Source organism: Chiloscyllium plagiosum, chromosome 9 (assembly GCF_004010195.1).
Source record: "Chiloscyllium plagiosum isolate BGI_BamShark_2017 chromosome 9, ASM401019v2, whole genome shotgun sequence".
NCBI classification, from domain to species: domain Eukaryota; kingdom Metazoa; phylum Chordata; class Chondrichthyes; order Orectolobiformes; family Hemiscylliidae; genus Chiloscyllium; species Chiloscyllium plagiosum.
Window position 1 is genome coordinate 89,514,050 of NC_057718.1, and position 25,087 is coordinate 89,539,136.

General features: G+C 46.8%; 1 protein-coding gene across 1 annotated transcript in view; it reads right to left on the bottom strand.

Moving 5' to 3' along the window:
- The window catches only part of syne1b (spectrin repeat containing, nuclear envelope 1b), a 502,247-nt gene that overhangs the window by 297,535 nt on the left and 179,625 nt on the right, over positions 1–25,087 (bottom strand). Inside the window, exons 49-55 of the mRNA XM_043696857.1 lie at positions 20,254–20,545; positions 16,546–16,718; positions 14,796–15,105; positions 11,277–11,441; positions 6,551–6,907; positions 4,815–4,951; positions 1,246–1,417 (exon numbers count right to left, since the gene is read on the bottom strand). Coding sequence (XP_043552792.1) covers positions 1,246–1,417; positions 4,815–4,951; positions 6,551–6,907; positions 11,277–11,441; positions 14,796–15,105; positions 16,546–16,718; positions 20,254–20,545 — 1,606 coding nt within the window. The remainder of the gene's footprint in view (positions 1–1,245; positions 1,418–4,814; positions 4,952–6,550; positions 6,908–11,276; positions 11,442–14,795; positions 15,106–16,545; positions 16,719–20,253; positions 20,546–25,087) is intronic.

A 25,087-nucleotide genomic window follows, 5' to 3' on the forward strand; every position in this document is an offset into this window, starting at 1 on the left:
ACTTTAGCACAAAGATAGAGAAATCTCGACTATAAAGAGATTCTTCTGCTGGGCAAGTACAGAAGAAACAAATTAACCTGCTCAACCTCACCATAAACCCGACACAACAGTATCTTCAGTTAGAACTTGGGTACCTGTCTGTAACTTCTTCCAGACAGATACTAATGTGATTCTAAACCCCTCAATATGAAAACCTATACAAACAAGACCGTGGCCATATACTCAATTCAAATACAAACTTGATCTTGGACATATACTCAATACAGCATTCAATTCTGGTCTCCCTTCTATAGAAAGGATGTTGTGAAACTTGAAAGGGTTCAGAAGAGATTTACAAGGATGTTGCCAGGATTGGAGGATTTGAGCGATAGGGAGATGGTTGTTTTCCCTGGAGCGTCAGAGGCTGGGCAGGGGGGGGGGGTGGGGGGGTGACTTTATAGAGGTTTATAAAGTCGTGAGGGGCATGAATAGGGTAAATAGACAAGGTCTTTTCTCTGGGGTGGGGGAGTCCAGAACTAGGGGGCATAGGTTTAAGGTGGGAGGAGAAAGATTTAAAAGGGACCTAAGAAGAAACCTTTTCACACAGAAGGTGGTACGGGTATGGAATGAGCTGCCAGAGGAAGTGGTGGAGGCTGGTGCAATTACAACATTTAAATGACATCTGGATGGGTATATGAATAGGAAGGGTTTGGAGGGATATGGGCCAAGCGCTGGCAAATGGGATGAGATTAGGTTGGGATATCTGGTCGGCATGGACGGGTGGGACTGAAGGGTCTGCTTCTGTGCTGTACATCTCTATGACTCTCTGAGTGTATACAGAGGAACCACGATTATCCAAAGGACATGGGCAGGCAGTATTGCATTTGGTTAATCGAATTCCGGATAATTGAATGCTGGATAACACAGTTTAGCCGAGCGTCGGGACCTTGCGACCTTGCCGGATATTCTGATATTCGGATAATCGAATGTTGGATAATTGAGGTTCCTCTGTGAATTGAATTCAAATACAAACCTGACCCTGGCCATGTATTCAGTTCAAATACAAACACTACCTCCAATTCAGATAGAAAGTATTGGAAGGTAATTTTCACCCAAAATCGGTGAGAAGTCAAGAAACCAACAAGTGCAAAGGGATTTTCTGAACTCATTCCCTTTCATTCAGCTTTGCATTTTTGCATGTTTTCCTTTTTCCTTGTGTTTTATCACAATGACTACTGTCACCCCTGTGCTCTGTGAGCTCCTTACCTGCAGTTTCTGAATGATTGCAGTTGCTTCATCGATGTTTTGAGGTGTATCGAAGCAGGTGGTGATCTTGGTGTTGATCATCCACTGCTGGAACTCCCTGAAGGTGGTACGGAATCGCTGCTCCAGTGCCCTCTCCTTATTCTGACAATACTTTGCAGTCTGTAAACAAAGGCTGTAGTGAGCAGAAACAAGGAGACGCCAAGTTATACGAAGGCTTGGGCATGAGAAATGTTGTAGCCTGTCTTCTCCATTTACAGGTGAGACTGAGCTTTTTTTGTCAATTTCCAAAATGTTCCGTTTCGAGCACAAAGTCACAACCCGAGTTTCTGATATTTCTGACCAAGCAGCAGTCTGGACTGCTTAGATCAACAGTGTAAGTGGAAACATCAAGGCTCCTCCAACACCCAGCCACTATTGGGCACCTAAGGAGACCGCACCATTCTAGGCTCAGTGCATCAGTCAGTTCAGGGACAGTTTCTTCCCGGCTGTTATTAGACTACTGAATGGACTCTCTAGCATCAAATAATTCTGTTCTAGCTAATGTTGATCTCTCGTGTACACCCTGCATTGCCTGTGTCTAAATTTTCTGATCTGTACAACCTTGCTTACTATGATCTGCCTGTACTGTTCGTAAACAAAGCATCTCACTGTACTTCGGTACAAGTGACAATATATAAGTTAATAAATTAATACGTTAGTCCACTACATGACAACTTTGGCACTTTTCATCAAAACCAACCACTACAGTGGCTTCATAACAGCTTCCATCAGAATCAACTGAACAGAAACCCAACAGGTTCCACTACAACAATTTACAAAGAATTTTACAGATTAGAAACAGGGTATTCAGCCTACCTGAGTATTTATGCTTCCTGAATCTCCTCACACTTGTTTTATCTAGCTCAATCACCACATCCTTCTGTTTATTTACCCTTCCTATAAGTTATCAGCGAGTCATGGAGATGTACAGCACGGAAACAGACCCTTCGGTCCCACTCGTCCATACCGACCAGATATCCCAACCCAATCTAACCCCACCTGCCAGCACCTGGCCCATATCCCTCTAAACCCTCCCTATTGATATACCCATCCAGATGCCTTTTAAATGTTGCAATTGTACCAGACTCCACCACTTCCTGTGGCAGCTCATTCCACACACACACCACCCTCTGTGTGAAAAAGTTGCCCCGTAGGTCTCTTTTATATCTTTCCCCTCTCACCCTAAACCTATGCCCTCTAGTTCTGGACTCCCCCACTACAGGGAAAAGATTTTGTCTATTTATCTTATTCATGTCCCTCATGATTTTATAAACCTCAATAAGGTCATCCCTGAGCTTCCAACATGCCAGGGAAAACAGCCCCAGCCTATTCAGCCTCTCCCATATCTCAAACTCTCCGATGCTTGTAAATCTTTTCTGGATTTTTTCAAGTATAACAACATTTTCCTACAGCAGGGAGAACAGAATTGAAAAAAGTGGCCCTTAAATGTATGCTGTGGTGAAAGTTATCTGATTTATAGACAGAAGTATGTTTTTGTGTAAGTTTTTAGAGTTAGGATTTCAAAATAGTGGCATATGGGGAACAGTATTTTTTGTGAAAGGTTTAAAGAGAAACTGCCTTTCAGGAACATTGACCTGATCCAGTATGTATCAGACAGTAGAGATCCCTGGAGTGTTAATGATTAATTGTTAACACTGTGCTGGTAGGAATGTAAACATTGAGGTCTATTTGCTTTTTTATTGGTTTATGATAACCAGGCATTTATTTAGTTTAGGAAACCTAAGAGATTAAAAGTTTTTGAGCAGTTATGGAAGAAATGTGACTGGAGCCAGAATCACAATGAAGTTTCTGTCCTAGAAAGGAATATAGAACAGTTCAGGGAATATGCTACCTTAATTAAGTGCTAATTTATGAAATTTACAGACTAGGAACACTTGGTTAAGAAGCGACAGGCAATTAAAAGCTGGGCAAGTCTAAGCTCTCAGTTTTGTGCTCACTTAAGACTGCACAGTTCACTGGAAGGAACTGAGAACAATGAGCTGGGTCAAAATTATAGATTTGGGATAGAGAAAGTTCTTTCTCTGAATGTCAAATTGTAAAGTGATGGTTTTGGGTAATAGATGACCTGTTGTTTTGCTGCGTGTTTTAAGAGTTTTTCAGCTATGTCCTATATTTAGATAGCTTGGCTTGTCTTATTTTATGGTTTTCCTTTTATTTAATAAACTTATGTTTTTACGGTTAAATAAAATCTGCAGCTTTGTGTGCTTATGCAGTGACACCACATTAAAATATGAAAGTTATGATCTATCAAGCCAGGTTTCAGACCTGTCCCAATGGTAACATCAGCTGGCTTTGCAACTATCTGTACACTCCTTGCAATTGTGCATTTTGCATTCAGACTGCTCCCTGAGTAAAGAACCGAAAGTGGGCCATTCTTTCAACTAGCTAGACGTGGGTGGCATGATGGCACACTGCTGCCTCAGAGCCTCAAAGACCCGGGTTCGATTCCACCCTCCGGCGACTGTCTGTGTGGAGTTTGTAAGTTCACCCTGTGTCTGTATTCCTCTGGATGATCTGGTTTCCTCCTGCAGCCTAGGCAGATCAGCCCATGGGGGATGCCAGGTTATGGGGACAGGATGGGTCTGGGACTTGGTGTGATGGAGGGTCAGTGCGGAATGAAGGTGAAAGTGACCCCCTCTGGCCTTGGTGGTGCTCCTAACAGTGGCCTTTCATCAAAGGACACCAGTGCTGAACTCCAGCTTCAACCAGTCTCCTCAGATTGAGGCAGGGCTGCCTGGCCTGAAAATCCGTCACCAACTTAAACACCGACCTGCGAGTGAGGAATCAAACCTGGATAGAAAGGATACACCCCTAGTCACCTCCGTGCTGTGCTGTGTAAAGCATTATGGTTCATCTGGTGGAGTTTAAGACTTCCTTCGAAAAGAACCTACACCATCCACAATGCAACAAACTCTCAGAACTGTAGCCGGGCAATGCCTGGAGTATAATCTGAACACATCCCCGGCTCTGGAGGTGAGGGTAATACTCACCAGGGAGAGATGATATCCTGTCACTGGACCAGTCAGCAAAAGGCCAGGCTAAAACTCTAGGCACATGGGCTCAAATCCCACCACCACAGCAACTGGGGCAATTTAAATTTGACTAATAACATTAAACCGTGAAACTCTCATCGCTTGTCATTGAAGTTCATCTGATTCATAAATCTCCCTTAGGGAAGGAAATCTGCAATCTTCATCTGACCAGACCTACATAAGACCCCAGGCTCACAGCAATATGATTAGCTGCCCTCTGAAATGGCCCGGAGAGGCACCTCCTTAGTGGGCAATGAGGGATGGGTGAAAATGAGGACTGCAGTTGCTGGAGATCAGAGTCTAGATTAGAGTGGTGCTGGAAAAGCACAGCAGGTCAGGCAGCATCCCAGGAGCAGGAAAATTGACATTTTGGGCAGGAGCCTGATCTGTTCAGTGACACCCATATTCCACAAAAGTATAAATTAGCAGAAATCTTCAACAGGACGCAAACTGATTTCAATATAAATGGAGACTTACCTGTTGTATTCTTTGATCAGAGACGAAACTTTATCTGAATGTGAACTCAAATCCTTGGAAAATCTGCAGAGGTCATTGAGTTGACCTTTCAGGGACTCACTCATGCTTTCTGCCTCTTTCAGAGCTTCCTCTGTCTCCTGCACCAGAAATTGTACACTGAGTCACTGAGCGGACAGCACAGATTACAATAACATTCATCCTTCAGGAGACAAAACGATGGAAAATTGTACATCAGCAACTGCATGGAAGAGTGAGAGTGGCCAAAACACTGCAGGGAGACCTCCTCTCATTGGCTGCTGGGGGAGGTGACACCACTAGAGGCTGCCTCCAGGAGCTGCGAGCCAATCAAAACGCTAGTACCTCAGCAGCGCCACAGGGCAGCGGTGGCCATGACCAGGATTGCACCATAAAAAGGACTGACCCCTCCAACAGCCCAACCTGACTCCCACCCTCTATGACACCACAGCCAGGAAAGTGGGGTCAAGGGACCAAGAGGGATTGTTCTCCAGGAGAGGCAATGTGCATTAGGACGCAGTATGTGTCAGAGAGACTGTGTGTGTGTGAGAGAGAGAGAGAGAGAGAGAGAGAGAGAAAGAGAGAGAGTCAGTGTGTGTGCGAGGGGGATATGGCGTGAGAGAGGAACAGTGTATGAGAGAGGGACAGTGTGTGTGTGAGGGGCGTCAGTATAAGAACATAAGAAATAGAAGTAGGTCAGCCCACTCCACAATTCTGATCTTGTAGTGGCTTCACCTCCACTTACCCGCTCGCTCACCATAATCCTTAACTCCTTCACTGTTCAAAAATCTATTTATCTTTGCCTTAAAAATGCAGAAGCCTCAACTGCTTCACTGGGCAGGGAATTCCACCGATTCACAACCCTCGGGGTGAAGAATTTCCTCCTCAACTCAGTCCGAAATCTGCTCCCTCTTATTTTGATGCTATGCCCCCTGGTTATAGTTGCACCCACCAGCAGAAACAACCACCCAGCTTCTGTCTGATCCATTCCCTTCATAATTTTAAATGCTTCTATAAGATTCCCCCCAGTACTTCTAAATTCCAATGTGTATAGTTCCAGTCTACTCAATCTCTCCTCATAAGCCATCCCCCTCGACTCCGGAATCAACCCAGTGAACCTCCTCTGTACTCCCTGTAAATGTGAGGGGCTCAGTGTGTGGGAGACAGACAGTGTTTGTGAGAAGGTTAGAGTGCATAGGGTAGGCAGCATTTATGGCAGGAATTTGTGTGCAGAGTGGTGGATAGTGTGTCGAAGAGCAAGTATGAGCAGCAGGAATAATGTGTGTCGCAAGGGACACGTACTATCTTTGACCTAGTTAGCGGTGCTAGAAGTAACACTTAAAGTTGTCAAACCATTTACACCTGAAAGCAATATATTCTGCTACAAAATAAATTGTGGGATAGCGTCTGCTTGAGTCTAACGGAACATTTTCCTTCAGATGTGAGTCACTGGTTTAGTCATTGATTTAATGACTCACCAGTCAAATCTGCTTTCCAGAAAACAGCCAAAGTTTCAGCTTTCAAGGTTGGAATTACTGTCACTGAGCCTAAACTGTTTAAGCTGTTAGGTACTGCTGTGAACGGTGTACAATTACCAGTTAGGAAAGAGTTGTGTAAATGCCCTGTTAACAATATCAGAGCCCGGAGCAAGCTGATGTTAAATTGCTTTGCTCAGAGATTCCCTGGTCCCCTGCAGAGAGCCCACAGGGCCCCACACAAACCTTTGCTTTCTGCCAGCATTCTACAAGCTCTTCGTCTGTTGTTTTGTCCTGCAGCTGGGACAGGCTGTGTGAGCAGGCCGTGAGACTGGCCTTGAACTCCGTAAGGTCCTTGTCCAGCTGAGCGACCTGTGCCTGGAACTCCTGCTCGGAGCTAGTGGTCTGACTGAGCATGGTCTCCAGGCCGCTCTGCGCCTGCAGGGTGCTCTCCTCCCACTGCTGCCAGTCCGTCCGCAGGGCATCCAACTCCCTGGCCAGTGCCTCCCGCCCGCTCGCTGCCGTCTGCTCGCCCACCTCTGCGGCCAGAGCCTCCACTCTGTTCAGACGCTCCCTGCCATTCCGTCTGGAAACGATCAGCTCCTGAGAAATGGAAAGCATTCACTGTCACCAGTCCTGTCATAACTGTTTGTGTAAGCCCTCCTGAAAGTTCACAGTTGAGCAAGCGCTGCGTAACATCCTGCAGAGGATGTTAACCCTCACACTGCCCACGGGCAAGGTAAGGGAGGAGGCTTTCCACAGACCCAATCACCCTCGACATTTCTTCGCAACAACTGACTGCATTTACGTAACTCCTGGAACGAAGTAAAAACCCCCCTCCTGCCTCCCCCCAGAGCAACAGACAAAACTAACACAGAGGCACGTGAGGGAGTCTGTTAAAAATACACAACATACAGTCAAAGGTAAAGTAAAATTTCAGATCGTGAGCAGGATAAACTGTACAGTTGATCTTCAGGACATTCACCACACAGCGATCTTACTAACCCTGCAGGGCAAGCTTTCGGGAGATAATTAAGGACAGTTTCAACACCTCAAAAGTAAGCATTTGCAAAGTACAATGATATGGCGCCTGTTGTAACACTCTTGCCCTGGAGTAACGCAGTTTCAGGACCAAGTGCCCACACTGGGGATGGCACACTAGTAATAACGCTGACACTGGAGTGCAGTGCTGAGGTGGTGCTGCCCTGTCAACAGTGCTATATCTCAATGAGAATTTGAACCAGTCTGCCAGCATGGGTAGACGTAAAGGATCCTGTGGCCCTATTTTGGGAGTAGAGCACGGGTGTCCTTGTCAATATTAAGTTCTCAAACAGCAGATTACCGGGTCAATTGCTATCGCATTGCTGACTGTGGGAGCTTGCTGTGCACAAATTGACTGCCACACATCCTACTTTATGATATTGACAAAGTATACTCCATTGGTTGTAAAGTGCTTTGAGAATGTCCAGTGGTTAAGAAAGGTGCTACATAAATGCAAGTCCTTAATCGTTCTGGGTCTGTTCTGGGCACTGCACTTTTTAAAGGATATCAGGGGTTTGGAGAGAGTGGGGTGGAGGTGTAAGGAACGAAGGATTTCAGTTATATGTGGAGGCTAGAGAAACTGGGATTATCCTCTTTAGAGCTGGGGAAAATATTGGGGAGGTGATGGCCTAATGGGAGAATTGCTGGATTGTTAATCCAGGTAATGGCTTTGGGGATTCAGGTTTGAATCCTTCCATGTCAGATGGGGAATTTGAATTCAATAAAAGTCTGGAATTAAGAGTCTTGGATTTGAACCCGAGTCCCCAGAACGTTACGTGGCTCACTGGATTACCAGCCCAGCGATTATACCATGAGGCCATCACCTTCCGCAGCTCTGAGAAGGACAATCTCAATTTCTCTAGTCTCCACTAATATTGAACCATTACAAACCCATTGTCAATTGTTAAAAAAAACCCACCTGGTTCACTAACTCCCTTTAGGGAAGGAAGCTGCCATCCTTACCTGGTCAGGCCTACATGTGACTCCAGACCCACTGCAATGTGGCTGGCTCTCAATCGCCCACTGGACAATTAGGGATGGGCAATAAATGCTGACTAGTCAGTGTTGCCCCATGTCATGAATGAATTAAAGAAAACGGGATGGCTCAGTGGTTAGCACTGCTGCCTCACAGCGGCTGGGACCCAGGTTGGATTCCAGCCTCGGGTGACTATCTGTGTGGAGTTTGTACATTCTCCCCGTGTCTGTGTGGGTTTCCTCCGGGTGCTCCAGTTCCAAAGATGTACAGGTCAGGTGATTTGGCCGTGTTAAATTGCCCATAGTATTCAGGGATGTGCAGGTTAGGTGCATTGGTCAGGGCTAAGTGTAGAGTAATAGGGTAGGGGAGTGGGTCTGGGTGGGTTACTCTTCGGAGAGTCGGTGTGGACTTAGGGATTCTATGACAAAAATGATGCAAGGCATAAAACCCCTAAGGGACAATGATGATGATAATACTGCACTGAATACTACACCCATCACTGGTTGCCCAGAGGGCAGCTGAGAGCCAGCCATAATACAGCGGGTCTGGAGTCATATGTAGGCCAGACCAGGTAAGGATGGCATTTTCCTTCCCTAAAGGGCATCAATGAACCAGGTGGGTTTTTCCAACAATTGACAAGGGATTTATAGTCATCATGAGACTCTTAATTCCAGATTTTTATTGAATTCAAATTTCCCCATCTGCCATGGAAGGATTTGAACCCGAGTCCCCAGAACATTACGTGGCTCACTGGATTACCAGCCCAGCGATTATACCATGAGGCCATCACCTTCCGCAGCTCTGAGAAGTTCAATCCCAATTTCTCTAGTCTCCACTAATATTGAACCATTACAAAGCTCCAACAATCAACAGAGAGGCGAACATGGAGGAACAACATTAGGAAAATCAATCAATAAAGTTGCTAAGGATGGAGCTAGAGAGAGTAAAACCCTTGGTCTGCATCAAACAGATCTGCACATCATAAGGCAATTTAGCAAAAAGACAGCCGAGGTGCAGTTACACCTTTGCAAGATGTCACTAGAAATAGAAATTATTCCCGAAAACTGGGAGAGCAGGTAGTGTTATTCCTATGTTTTAAAAGGGAACTAGAACAAGGAGATATAGACTGGCTTGATACTTGTGATAAAAATGGTAATTATTATCCTTACTCAAAGTGACAATGGGGAGTAATGTCAGAAATAGAAGCAGAATGAAATGTGCTCAGGGGAGATATGAATCTTTTGAACACTGGAACAACACAAGGGAAAGAGGAGATGAGGGTCATGTGCTCGATGTAATATAGTTGGACTTTCTAACAACTTTCCACAAAGTCCTCAACCGTAGACTCATGACTAAGACCACAGCAGGGGTCATAGGACAAGAAGCAGAATGAATCAAAATCTGACAACAAAATGACAGAAAAGAAAGTCAAGGCAAAGCATAGCCAGACAAATTAGTAAATGGAGTGGCACAGCATTCCACAGGGGATGGGCGCTGGGCCGTGCTGTGAAGAGACAGTCACCACTTGGATTGAGAAACTCTCTCATCTACTACACCGCCGCGTTTCCCAGGTCCTGGGAATCCCATGCAACAGCTATTACATTAACTGCACCGTGAGAGCCTCTTACTGTGGCACGGTGGCTCAGTGGTTAGCACTGCTGCCTCCTAACAGTAGGGACTAGGTTCAATTCCACACTTGGGCGACTGTTTGCATGTGGAGTTTGCATGCTCTCCCATGTCTGTGTGGTGCTCCGGTTTCCTCCCACAGTCCAAAGATGTGTGGATTAGGTGGATTGGCCATGAGGAAATGCAGGGTTATAGGTAGGGGGTAGTGCTCAGTGCCTTTGAATGGGTGGTGTGGGACCCGATGGGCCAAATGGCCTGCTTCCATACTATAGCGATTCTATGATTCTTAGAACAGGGCCACTGCAAATGCAGTGAGTTTTGAAGGGTAGTCACTGTTGTAATCTTGGAAAAATAGCAGGCAATATGGGCACAGCAAGACTAAAAAAAAACGACCATAGAGTCTTAGAGTCATAGAGATGTACAGCACGGAAACAGACCCTTCAGTCCAACCTCTCCATGCCGACCAGACATCCCAATCCAATCTAGTCCCACCTGCCAGCACCTGGCCGATGTCCCTCTAAACCCTTCCTATTCATATATCCATCCAGATGCCTTTTAAATGCTGTAATTGTACCAGTCTCCACCACTTCCTCTGGCAGCTCATTCCATACACACACCACCCTCTGTGTGAAAAAGTTGCCCCTTCCGTCTCTTTTATATCTTTCCCCTCTCACCCTAAACCTATGCCCCTCTAGTTCTGGACTCCCCCACCTCGGGGAAAAGGCTTTGTCTATTTACCCTATCCATACCCTTCATGATTTTATAAACCTCTATGAGGTCACCCCTCAGCCTTCGATGCTCCAGGGAAAACAGCCCCAGCCTATTCAGCGTCTCCCTGTAGCTCAAGCTCTCCTACCCGGGCAACATCCTTGTAAATCCTTTCTGAACCCTTTCAAGTTTCACAACATCCTTCCTATAGGAGGAAGACCAGAATTTCACACAATATTCCAAAAGTGGCCTAACCAATGTCCTGTACAGCCACAACATGACCTCCCAACTCCTGTACTCATACTCTGACCAATTCCAAACGTGACCAGATCATCTGTTTGAAGGTTTGAGGGATAAATGATGTTAGGAAACTGGGGAGAGCTCCCTGTGGGTCCTTGGTTTAATGTCTCATCTGATAGATGGCACCACTGCGCTGTCTTTCAGTGCTGCACTGCCCAGCCAAGGTGCCCAGGTTTCTGAAGAGGGGCTTGAACCCGTGACCAATGAATTCAGAAGGAAGAGGGGACCTCTGCTGACACTGTACTGATCGATCTATCCTGCTGCTTATCAGATTCCCATTGTCTAGTTTCTGCGGATCAGAGGCCGGGTAATGATTCCCACCGTGACTTTCTTCAGCTTTCTCTGCAGGGCTGTCGAGTCTCCCGATAAGTCTGACCAGCGGTGAAGTTCCTCCTTAGCCGAGGTCAGCCAGTTTGTTAGTTCTTGCACGGCGATGTTATACTGCTGATGGTCTTGCACCTGATCCTCCAGCTTCTTCACCTTCCCCTGCAAACAAGAGCAAATCAAGCTGTAAATGCCACCATGTTGAACACTGGAAATGTTGTGACCCACAACACATGTGCTTTACACACTGTTTCACATCCCCTAACAACATCCCACCTCCCAGTTTCCTCATTTCCCCTTCCCCCACCTTATCCCAGATCCAACATTCCAACTCGGCACTGCCCTCTTGAGCTGTCCTACCTGTCCATCTTCCTTCCCAAATATCCACTCTCCCCTCCTCTCCGACCTTTATCTACCTTCCCCCCAGCCCCACCCCCTTCCCATTTATCTCTCAGCACCCTTGGGCCAGCTCATCATTCCGGATGAAGACCTTATGCCCAAAACATTGATTCCCCTGCTCCTCGGATGCTGCCTGACCGGCTGTGCTTTTCCAGCACCACACTCTTCGACTCTGATCTCCAGCATCAGCAGTCCTCACTTTCCCCTTCCCCTCCAGACCTGCTGAGCTTCCCTAGCAATTGTTTGATTCAGGTGAGTCCCCTTGGCTTCAGGAAGTTCACTTGAGAGACTGAAATGTTATCTGCATAGATAGGGCCGAGAGTCAGGATCTTTTGCCCAAATGGCTAAAACAAGGGGGCGTGCATTTAAGGTGAGAGGCAGAAAGTTCAAAGGAGATGTGAGGGGTGCGTTTTTTGATTAGAGATTAGATTCCCTACAGTGTGGAAACAGGCCCATCAGCCCAACAAGTCCACATGGACCCTCTAAAGAGCAACCCACCCAGACCCATCTCCCTCTGACTAATGCACCTAACACTACGGGCAATTTAGCGCAGCCAATTCACCTGACCTGTACATCTTTGGACTGAAAATGGTAGGACTCTGCAGTGCGCTACCAGGAGTGATGGTGGAGGCAGATACATTAGAAGCTTTTAAGGGATTTTTAGATAAACACATCAATATGCAAGGAATGGAGGGATATGGACCAAGGGCAGGCAGAAGGGATTAGTGTAATTTGGTGTCATGCTCAGCACAACTTCATGGGCCAAAGGGCCTGTTCCAGTGCTGTGCTATTCTATGTTCTATGCTCGACTTGCAGATAAATTCAATTGTTATTGAGTAGTTACATATTTTAAGAGTATCTAGGACTATTCCTGCATTCTTTGATTTATTAATATGAGGTGCAATCAGCATATTGTTGTATACTTATTAATGTTTATCTAGGCTACAGGAGTGGCATAGTGGTTAGCACTGCTGCCTCACAGTGCCAGAGACCTGGGTTCAATTCTAGCAAAAGGCAACTGTCTGTGTGGAGTTTGCACGTTCTCCCTGTGTCTGCGTGGGTTTCCCCCGTGTGTTCCAGTTTCCTCCCACAGTCCAAAAATGTACAGATCAGGTGAATTGGCCATGCTAAATTGCCCGTAGATGTAGGTGTAGGGGAATGGGTCTGGGTGGGTTGCTCTTCAGAGGTTCGGTGTGGACTTGTTGGGCCGAAGGGCCTGTTTCCACACTGTAAGTAATCTAATCTTAAAAAAAAATGTTAAATTTCTCAGCAAAAATCTTTATCAAGTAGTCAAGTGTGTCATTGTTTGAAATGAGGGAAACCAAGCACATTGAACAGATGTATCCTTAAGCATAAGCCAGTTTGAAATACTCTAATGATTCATTAGGTTTATTTAAAATTCCTACCACTCTCTGCCCACGTTCTCTGTTTGTGCAGAGACTACTGAAGTTACCTTACTTAGAAAATGCCTGCAGGATGTTAAGTAGCAGAATACCTTGTATTCAGAAATAAAGGAGATATTACAGAGATAGGAAAGGGTTAGAGGAATATGGGCCAAACAGAGGAAAATGGGACTAGTTCAATTTAGGAACGGGCCAGTTGGGTTTAAGGGCCTGTTTCCATGCGGTATAACTGTGACTCTGCTGGAACTGGGGACTCCTACTGAGCTGTGACTCTCAGGTCCCCTTTCACCCTTCACCCTTGCGCCTCTGCCAGAGTCAGCACAGTTTCTACACCTTGAAACTCAGACAGATCACATGCCCTGCACAGCAGTGACAGAGTTGGTTACTGTCACACACACACATACATTGATAAAATGATTAGCAGTGAACATGGATCACTTTACTCTACACAGGAACTGGAAAAATCAGTTTGGCATTGGTACCCAAGAGAGGAGTTCACAAAATTATTTCAAAATAATATCTTAGAGCGGGATATTCTGCAACTGGCCAGAGATGAGGCTATAATAGGCTTGATATTGTGTCATGTGGCAGGAACGACGAATGACCTCAGAGTAAAGGCACCATAATGCAGCAACAATGCCAGCATGATTAAAGTTTACATCCCGTGTGAAAGAGAGAAGAGTGAGTCAAAGACTAGTATCTTAAACTTGAAAACTGGCAACTGTCTGGACACGAAAGCTGGGTGAGATGAAGGGGATAATCAATAGAGACACAGTGACTGACGTAGAGTCATAGAGATGTACAGCATGGAAACAGAGCCTTTGGTCCAACCTGTCCATGCTGACCAGATATCCCAACCCAATCTAGTCCCATTTGCCAACACTTGGCCCGTAGGTATTTGAGAAGGAAAGCAGAAGTAATGTGAGGGCTGGTTCTCTACAGAGTGAGAATGAGGTGGTGGGGGAGGGGTGTTAATAGTAGATAATAAGGATCTGGTAGATGGAATACAATGGGGAGAAATGCAAAGATTTTCACTTTAAGAATAAGAAGAGCAGAGCATTATTAAAATGGAAAACAACTGTGGACTCTTGAGGTGTAGAGGGATTGAAATGTCCTGGTGAGTCCCAAGCAGTTAGTATGCTAGCTTAGCACTGTAATTCAGTGAAAGGGGCCACCTCAGTGTAGACCTGTGATGGAGTCTGGATGGCTCATGGGGCAGTGAGCCCCCCCACTCGGGTGTTAAGACGGCCAGGGGAGTGGTTTCCCCAGATAATGTCCGATGGGCACAGAGTGAACATGTCCTTCAACCTTACCCTCTCATGGAGCTGAAAATGCAAACTATATTGCGCAAAGGAAGGCTCTTGAACCAGAGAGCAGTTAATTCTGCAACCCTCACATTGGGTTACCCATAGAGCAGTGAGGGTGTCAATGGAGGCAAGATGGCGCCAAAGATGGCGACTTCCATTCCAGCAGTAGTGGCGATGGGGACTCATACAAGCCATGACAGAGCACTTAACAAGAGGAACTGTAAAGTTGGACACTTGTTTAAATTCTTAATTTTCTGCCTTTATATTTTTTTTGGTTTATTTTCCTGTGTTTTAAGATGACGTTGGAGAGCATGACAATAAATACACCAAATAAAAACACAATTGTAGTCGATGCTACTTCCCTTACAATGCTGGAGAATCAGACAGGAGCAGAAAGGGGCAGTTACCTTGGCAACCACAACAATATCGGCAAACTGGGTCCTCATCTCCAGCTGTGCATCCTCCGTGAAAGACGTGTCTCCAGTTCTCTCCAGCAGCTCCTTGGCTTTCTCAATCAACCGGGAGAGAACGGCCGAGTGCTTCTCGATGTCGGCCAGCAGACTCTGGTGTCGCTCCAGCTGCAAGAGCTTGTCCTTCAGGTCGTTCTGCAGCTCCAGGCCCTGGCTCACTCCCTGCTCCGTCGCCTCCATCCACTGCTGGAGCTGCTTCTTACTTTCCTGGAACCCGTTCCACTGCACCACCACACATTCCAGCTGGCTGGAAGGCAAAGGAGCAACACACGGTTACCAATGGGACACTACTGATGGAAGAATAGCACAAGGATAGATGCTATTCGTAATGCATTCCTAACATGCACAACAGGGATTGGTTACACAGTTGAGCAGGCCTGATTTTCTACGGACAGCAGATCCTCCTTTGCATTGGAAATGTGTCTGTGGCAGGCCTTTCCAGTGTTATCGGTGTTTCCCAGACCTCAGACAGGACCATTGTCCTTTTACAGAAAGAAACCTGATTTAACTCCAGCTAGATGGATGGGTTTTGAATGGACTAAGTCCTGTCCGTTCAAAGGGTGAGATAACAAGGACCCCCATCAATGGTGGGGAATGGAGATCGTGAAGGTGAGATTATATTCACTATACAAGACAGAGGTGTAAGTCACCATCATCCCAGAGTCTGTTCTCTCATTGGAGAGAGGGTCACCACGCCTGGGCGAAAGGTAAGCTTTAGAATTCAGGGCCTTGATTGGTGGACTTCAGCCGACACAGGGATTAAATCCTCTGTTGGCAAACCATCTACTCAGCTGTGCTGACCTCTGCCTGGTCACGCGTTGAGCTCTTTAACTCGGCATTATCAGCCTCCCCTCATATTACCTCACAACGTTAGACGCTGGCAATCCTGAAATACAGAGGGCGGGCTAGAGATCCTGATCAGGGATCCGAAAGGTGGAAATTGTGAGTTCAAAACTCACCAAGGTCAGCTGTGACCGATCTCATCATTTGAAGTCATTGAGATGTACAGCTATGGAAACAGACCCTTCGGTCCAACCCGTCCATGCCGAGCAGATATCCCAACCCAATCTAGTCCCACCTGCCAGCACCCGGCCCATTTCCCTCCAAACCCTTCCCATTCATGTACCCATCTAAATGCCTCTTAAATGTTGCAATTGTACCAACCTCCACCACATCCTCTGGCAGTTCATTCCATACATGTACCACCCTCTGCTTGAAGGGGCACTGACTGAAAGTTGGGTTGGAGATGGGTTTAGGTCGAGAAACAGTTTTTTTTTGTTTGGACTTTAAACCTATCTCCGACCAAACATCTGAAGATTAAAATTCTGCTCATATTATCTGAATGTTTTACAGAGTTTGGAGGAGCTGGTGTTGGACTGGGGTGGACAAAGTTAAAAACCACACGACACCAGGTTATAGTCCAACAGGTTTATTTGGAAGCACTAGCTTTCGGAGGTGGTTGGCCTGATGAAGGAGCAGCGCTCCGAAAGCTAGTGCTTCCAAATAAACCTGTTGGACTATAACCTGGTGTCGTGTGGTTTTTAACTTTATTTTACAGAAAATAGGCAACAAACTGCACCAGAAAATTCAGCAGATAATCAGTAAAATTAACTGTTACTTTTGCGACATAAAGCTGGTTTGCGACTTCAATGAGCGTGCCCACAGTTAGTTCGGAGTCAGGCTGTACCTGTGACAGTTCACGGAGCTACTGACGACCTTGGCCCAAGCCTCTTTAAGAGCCTGAAGCTGGTTCTGAATAGCATCCCTTGCCTCCTGGTTACTGCTCTTCAGAGACTGTTCCCCTTTACCAAGCGTCATGTTCAGCTTCACCTCGCCTTCACCCTTCATCAGCAGGATCTCCTAGACAGGATAACACAACAAGTTCAAAACAAGTATAGTGTCCTTTTTTTTTAAACACTGGCTGCACCAGGAGAGCCTGCGTTGTTAAATCTCCCCATTCGCTGTGAGGGGGGGAAGACTGTACCATTCTGTTCCACAGTAAAGTCAGAAATACACACAGCAGGTTTTGGTGTGTGAGTTGATGTTTCAGTATGACTTTACCTCAGAACGCTGAAGAAGGGTCAAAAAGGGATGGATTTCAATCCAACTTGTCCATACTGACCAGGTATCCTAACTAAACTAGTCCACTACAATACTCCACAACCACCTGATGAAGGAGCACTCTGAAAGCTAGTGCTTCCAATTAAACCTGTTGGACTTTAACCTGGTGTTGTGTGATTGTTAACTTTGTACACCCCTGTCCAACACCAGCACCTCCAAATCATAAACTAGTCCCATTTGCCTACGTTTGGCCCATATCTCTCTAAACCTTCCCTATTCATGTACCTATTTTTTTAAACATTGTAATTGTACCAGCCCCCACCACTTCCTCTGGCAGCTCATTCCACACACACACCACCCTCTGTGTATAAATGTTGTTCTTCACGTCCCTTTTAAATCTTTCCCCTCTCACCTTCAACCTATGCCCTCTAGTTTTGGACTCCCCTATTCTGGGGAAAAGACCTTGGTTATTCACCCTATCCATGTCCCTGATGATTTTATAGACCTCTATAAGGTCACCCCTCAGCCTCCAACCCTCCAGTGTGAAAAATCCCAGCTCGGCCACACATACTAGACTGCCTATGAGAATCATAGAATTACCTACTGTGTGGGTGCAGGCCATTCAGCCCATCAAATTCACACCAACCCTCCAAAGAGCAACTCACCCAGACCCACTCCCCTACCCTATCCCCTGCAACCCTGCATTTCCCATGGCCAATCCACCCTAACCTACACTTCCTGGGCATCATGGGCAACTTAGCATGATCAATCCACCTAACCCACACACCCCTGTGCACTATGGGCAATTTAGCATGGCCAATTCACCTAGCCTACACATCCCTAAGCACTATGGGCAATTTATCATGGCCAACCCACCTAACCTACACATCCCTGGACACCAATGGCAATTTAGCATGGCCAATCCACCTGATCTGCACATCTTTGGAGTGTAGGAGGACACTGGAGCACCCGGAGGAAATCCATGCAGACATGGGGAGAATATGCAAACTCCAGACAGTTGTCTGAGGGCGGGATCGGAATATGCAAACTCCAGACAGTTGTCTGAGGGCGGGATCGAACCCGGGTCCCTGGTGCTGTGAGGTAGCAGTGCTGACCACTGAGCCATCGTGGTGGTGCTGATGAGCTGCTCCTTTGAATAATATATGGTGTTCATTACACAGAAGGTTGTGAAGGCCGAGTCACTCAAGGAAGAATTTGATCAATTTTTAGATACTAAAGGCATCATGGGATATGAAGAGAAAGTGGAAATATGGCGATGAGATAGAGGATCAGCCACGATAATTCGGGTTGGCAGGGCAGGCTCAAAGGACTGAACAGCCTACTCCTGCTCTGATTTTTGATGTTTCAAACATTCTATCACTGCAGTCTATCTTACATTGGTACATTCACAGTACTGATTGGAAAGGTACTCCAGGATTTTGACCCAGCAGCAATGAAGGAACAGCGATATATGTCTAAGTCAGGGATGGTGTGTTGCTTGGAGGGGAACTTGCTGGTGGTGGTACTCCCATGTATCTGTTATTGTTGTCATCCTGGATGGTACACGTCATGGGTTTGGTGGGTGATGTAAATGGTATTTGTGACTCCAGTCAGACACCAATGTGCTTGACTCTTAACTGCCCTGTGCAGTGGGCATTAACTGAAACATTATTTTCTGAAGGGAAATAAGGCTTGCACAACAAATGAATTGGTTTGCCAGCAATGCCCTCATTTTGAGGCTGAGTCAAGAGATGTGAGTTGACTCACATGCACACAGATCAGGCAGCACCGGGTAAGAAAACAAACCGAAAAAGACAGAGTGGGGGAGCGTCAGTATTTTCAGTTCCTTGAGCAGCTCTGCCCAAGAAAGCTCCCGTTTGAAGAGGTGCAGGGGTAAATCTGGATCTGGTTACCCACATCCATACCACACCAGGATCTGGTTACCCATGTCCATACCTCACCAGGATCTGGTTACCCATGTCCATACCACAGCAAGATATGGTTACCCATGTCCATACCACAGCAGGATAAGGTTACCCATGTCCATATCACACCAGGACCTGGTTACCTGTATCTCTACCACACCAGGATCTAGTTAGCCATGTCCATAACCACACTACGATCTGGTTAGCCATAGCTCTACCACACCAGGATCTGGTTACCTGTATCTACACCACATGGGCATCTGGTTACCCATATCCATAACATGGGAAAGTGAGGATTGCAGATGCTGGAGATCAGAGCTGGAAATGTGTTGCTGGAAAAGTGCAGCAGGTCAGGCAGCATCCAAGGAACAGGAGAATCAACGTTTCGGGCATAAGGGCTCATGCCCGAAACGTCGATTCTCCTGCTCCTTGGATGCTGTCTGACCTGCTGCGCTTTTCCAGCAACACATTTTCAGCTCATATCCATAACATACCAGGATCTGGTTACCCATATCTACACAACATGTGGATCTGGTTATCTATATCAATATCTACACTTATATCTAGATTAGAGAGGTTGTAAAGCAGAGGTGCTGAGCAGTCTGGGGTAGTGGAAACACCTTGGGAGGTTTTGGGATTTTGTTAAACAGCCTGAATGGGTGTGGCCAGTTCTCACAGACAAGGATTTCTGGATTTTGGTTTTTTCAATAGCATCAGAAGCTTCGGGGTCTCAACACAGTTGGCAGCTTCAGTAAATACTACTCTCTCTGAATTTTCTCTTAACATTTTTCCCTTCTGGTTGGGAGAACTGCATGTGAGAATCTGAGTTTGAATTTTTCTTTTTTCCCCAGGAGTGTGTTTATGGGATATTACCATATTGGAACAGCTAATTACCAATAGATATTATATCTATTATTTGGTTAAGTTTTCCAATAGAGTTAAGTTATTCTAATGTCCTCTTTCTTTTGTTGCATTTTAACTACAGTATTTAAATAAATTGTGTTTTGATTAATGTCAAGTAGTTTGACCGGTCGCATTGCATCTGGAACAGACACTTCACATTTACCTTTAAAATAAAGTTAGGGTCTTGGCTTCCTTCTTAAAATATTTTGAGGGGGTCTGGTCTGGTCCATAATACCTGGATCTATCTGGCCAATCCTATCTGGATCTCACCTGGATCTGGTCAATCTTATCTGGATCTCACCTGGATCTTACCAATCCTATCTATCCCACACCTGGATCTGGCCAATCCTATCTGGATCTCACCTAGATCTGGCCAATCCTATCTGGATCTCACCTGGATCTTGCCAATCCTATCTGGACCTCACCTGGATGTGACTGACACACCTGGATCTTGCCAATCCTATCTGGACCTCACCTGGATCTTGCCAATCCTATCTGGATCTCACCTGGATCTGAAGCAGCTGTTTTTCCAGTGCGGCCTTGCTGCCCACAGTGCTGTCGATGGCTGTGATTCTGCTCTGGACCTCTCTGAGCCAGGCCCAGGTGCTCTGCAGTGTTTCCTCGAAGACCTGGTGCTCCTGTAGCCCCAGCTGGCCAGCTCTCAGCTTCTCCTTCACCGTCTTGGCCAGCTGCTGGTGCCGGGCTAGCAACTGGGAGGCAGGCCGAGTGGCCCCTCCGTCTCCGTAGCCCAGCTCGTTCAGAGTCTGCGCCTTCTGGCACAGGCTGTCGAAAGCATCCCTGTGTGGGCAAAGAGGAAAACATAGGCGTCAAAGTGACAGCATCTCACAGGACGGACGGCTCCTTTGATGGGTGGGGATGATCCTGAGGTAGATGGAAATGTGCTGTGGTGATGCAGCTTCATGTGAATCGGCTGCCATCTGTCACGGAAACATCTCAGTCCTGGACAGGCACCGCAGCTCTGGGGTTTATCACCATCCCTGTCCCTCTGACTCCCTCCCCAAGCCCAACTCAAGGCCTCACCCAGACCCATACCCCCTACCCTATCCTCGAGAGGCCTGTGGGCCTCTCCCCCACTTTGCTGCTCCTGCTTTCCGGGACTCAGTCCTGCTCCCTGGGACTCAGTCCTGCTCCCTCTATGGGCTAAGGCCTCTCTTTCAGGGTTCAGGGAAGCCAACAAGGAGACCTGAGCAGCAGCTACAGGAAACCTCCACCAGGAATTTCCCTGGCAGAGGCCTCCCGGCCTGTCTGCTGCACTACCCCACCCACCCAACCTCGCCATTGGTGGCCCTACCTGAGGACCGCTGGTTCTGGAGCCCCCACCCCGGGCACTGCTGAGGGAGGCTGGCGACCTTTGGGATGGGGGGGGGCACATTTCCAAAATGGTGGCACGCCACAATCCAAAAAACAAACAATTTGACAGGGACTGGACTCTCAGCATGAAGAGGGCGTCACTCCAGCTGACCCACTGCAGCTAAGGGATGTCCATCCCTTTGACAGGCATAGATCCTCTCTGGCTCCGAAACCCCCTTGGGCTCCTACTCGGTCACTGTCTCCACTAGGTTGTCAGTCTCTGAACGTTGCAGAAGATGTTGCCAGCGGGGAAGAAGACTGCCCCAAATTTAGAACCTCAATCACTTCAGTGGACAGCCAGCCCTCCAAACTTCCTGCTGGTCAACACCTAGGAAAGTCCCAGCTGCTGGGAATACATCCCGGAGCAATGACTTCCTGCTGTTCTCCGAGACTATCCGTCAGCCTTCCCAGCTCGCCACTCCAGGACTGGGTAAAAGCAGCCTTATCTGTCCTTTTAAAACCAGTTTGTTCGACCTGGCTTCAAGCCATTATCCTGACCAAAGCTTTCCCATTCCATCTTCGACGTTCTGCGGATGTGTCTCACTGTTATTTCAGAACGAAGGCTTCCCCTACTTTAGGCTCACTGGACACATACAGAATCAAAATTCAATATTTGTGAACTTGAATCTAAAGATGCAGGGACAAGATGGGATCCAACACATTCAGTGTTTTGCACTCAGTGAGAGATTTGAGGCTATCCATTGATTTAGCAAATACATTGCCATTTCCACAGTGAAGGTATGGTGGCTCTGTAAGCCTGTTTCATTTTATTCACAGGAATGGATTGCCCCTTTAATGGGCTATTACAGAGGACAACAGACTTCCCTCCCTCACTGAACCAATTGGGTTTTTATGACTATCTGGCCATATGAGATATTTTCTTAATTCTGGAATTTTATCGAGTTTGTATTTCATCGTTTGCTACGGTGGGACTCGAATCCATGTCCCACAGCATTAGACTGGCCTTCTGGACTACACTTCGAGGAGAAAGTGAGGACTGCAGATGCTGTAGATCAGAGCTGATAATGTGTTGCTGGAAAAGCCCCCAAGTCCCTCCTCCCTTCCTTTTATCTTAGCCTGCTGGACACACTTTCCTCATTCCTGAAGAAGGGCTCATGCCCGAAACGTCGATTCTCCTACTCCTTGGATGCTGCCTGACCTGCTGGCCTTTTCCAGCAACACATTATCAGCTTCTGGACTACTCACCCAGAGACACTACCACGACATCATCGCCTCTCCACTATGTGTAATCAAAGGCAAGAAGCCAGAATTATCAGGCTGCTCAGTGCTGGGGTCAGGCCAGGAGGGAACCTGTTTCAACAAACCCAGCATTCTGGGCTGACATCACAGAATCCCGATAGTGTGGAAGCAGGCCGTTCAGCCCATCAGATTGACACCGATCTTCCAAAGAGCATCGCACCCAGTGCCATACTCACTACCCTATCCTTGCACACAATGGGGCAATTTAGCATGGCCAATCCACTCTAACCTGCACATCTTTGGACTATGGGAGGAAACAGAAGCACCTGGAGGAAACCCACACAGACACGGGGAGAATGTGCAAGGGGAGAACCCACACATACAGTCGCCCGAGGCTGGAATCGAACTTGGGTCCCTGGTACTGAGAGGCAGCAGTGCTAACCACTGAGCCACTGTAATTAGGGACTACACAATCTCTCTTCTAGTTTCGGAAGAAGGCCATGCATTATTGACCTAACGTTGCCACCTCGATTGAATAACTCTTTCAAAGAGCCAGCACAGGCTTAATGGAAGCTCCTGTATGATTCCTGAAGTGACCAGGCTCACTGGAGTGATAGAAATTTGAAACCAGGGAAGAGAATAGAAAGGATGGTCACATTTGGTGGGCAAACTAGAAAAAAATGCAGAACAAACAGCTCCAGATACCATCGAAGCCTGTTTAATTTTCATTCACACACATTGCTGTAAATTTGACGATCATGTTTCCGGCCAAAGTTGAAATTCCCAAATGTGCCAAAAAAAAACAAAGGTGACACTATCCAGGTTCCCACAGTTGGCCGGGTTACTGGGCTGAGATACCAGATATGGTGAGCCTTACATGTCCTGAATAACCTTACACTGGGAGAGAGAGAGAGAGACCTGTGTTCATGGTCACAGAGAATCACCGTGACTGGAAGTTCCTTGGGTCTCGACTGGATGACCATGATATCTTCTGTTATGCCTCATCACTCTCTACAGAAACTCTGCTGCAGTGCTGTGCTTGCCGTGAGTCAAACAAGTGACTCTATCTTCTTAAAAAAAAACACCCAAAGAGCTGCAGATGCTGGAAATCAAGGCACAAAAAAAAACAGAAATTGCTGGGAAAAACTCAGCAGGTCTGACAGCATCTGTTCAGAGAAAGCAGAGTTAATGTTTCAGGTCCAGTGACCTTCTCCACAACTGGTAATATAGAGTCACAAAGATGTACAACATGGAAACTGGTCCTTCAGTCCAACCCGTCCATGCCGACCAGATATCCCAATCTAATCTAGTCCCATTTGCCAGCACTTGGTCCATATCCCTTAAACCCTTCCTATTCATATACCCATCCAGGCGCCTTTTAAATGTTGTAATTGTACCAGCCTCCACCACTTCCTCTGGCAGCTCATTCCACACACGCACCACACTCTGCATGAAAAAGTTGCCTCTTTTATATCTTTCCCCTCTCACCCTAAACCCAAGTAACAAGTTGCCTGGATACCTGTTTCTCACAGTATACTGTCAGTGGACAGTATTTATTGGAGGTTAATGGAGTTCCACAATATCTGCTCCCTGTTGGGAAAGGGTGATGGCCTCATAGTATTATCGTTAGACCTGAACATTCAGGTCACGTACTGAGGACCCAGGTCCGAAGAGAAAGTGAGGTCTGCAGATGCTGGAGATCAAAGTTGAAACTTTATTGCTGGAACAGCACAGCAGGTCAGGCAGCATCCAGGGAACAGGAGATTCGACGTTTCGGGCACAGGCCCTTCTTCAGGAATGACCCAAGTCCGAATCCCACCAAGGTGGTGGAATTTGAATTCAATTTTTTAAAATCTGGAATCACATGTCTAAGGATGACCAATTGTTGGGGAAAAACCCACCTGGTTCACTAATGGTCTTTAGGGAAGGAAATCTGCTATCCATACCTGGTCTAACCTATGTCTGATTCCAGACATACAGCAAAATGGCTGAATCTAAACTGTTCTCTAGGGTTTACAATAAATGCTGGCCTATCCAGCGACGCCCTTATCCCATGAATGAAGGAATAAAGGTGGCAGGGATGACACACACTTGAGAGCCACTGAGAGCCTTGGGGAAGGGCCCGAAGTATTACTGTCAGGCATTTAGAATGGCCACCGTTTGGATTGAGGACCCCAGGTACGAAGCCCCAGCCAATCAGAAGTTGGCAGCAACCAGCAAAGCGGCCACCAGAGGCCCAGGATGACAAGATGCCCAGGTCACAGTGAGTAAGGATTGGATGAGGGTACGTTACAAGAGGGTTGAATGCCAGGGTAAGGTGTTGGCGCTCAGTGGGGACCATCCTATTGTTGGGTACCTCGATCAGGAACTGAGTGCCTTCGTACGAGGGGACCTCGAACCCGGGATCCCACAGGAAAACCTCTAGGTCTGCTTTTGTGCTTTCTGAGCAGCAACTGCATCACCTGCCTGAATATCAACAGCATTAATCCACCATAAAAGGGCTTCAAATTGGGTGATGGGAAAGTACAGGCATGATGGGCCAAAAGATCTCCTTTTGTGCCATGATCATGTGACAAGGAGGCCGTCATGAGCCTGATGTAATCAGGGAGGGGAAGGCATTAGAATCATCACCCACCCCCTCCAAACTGATTACATACCTCTCACTCCAAACTGATTAAATACCCTCCCTCTCCAAACTGATTACATACCTCTCACTACAAACTGATTAAATACCCTCCCTCTCCAAACTGATTAAATCCCACTCCCTCC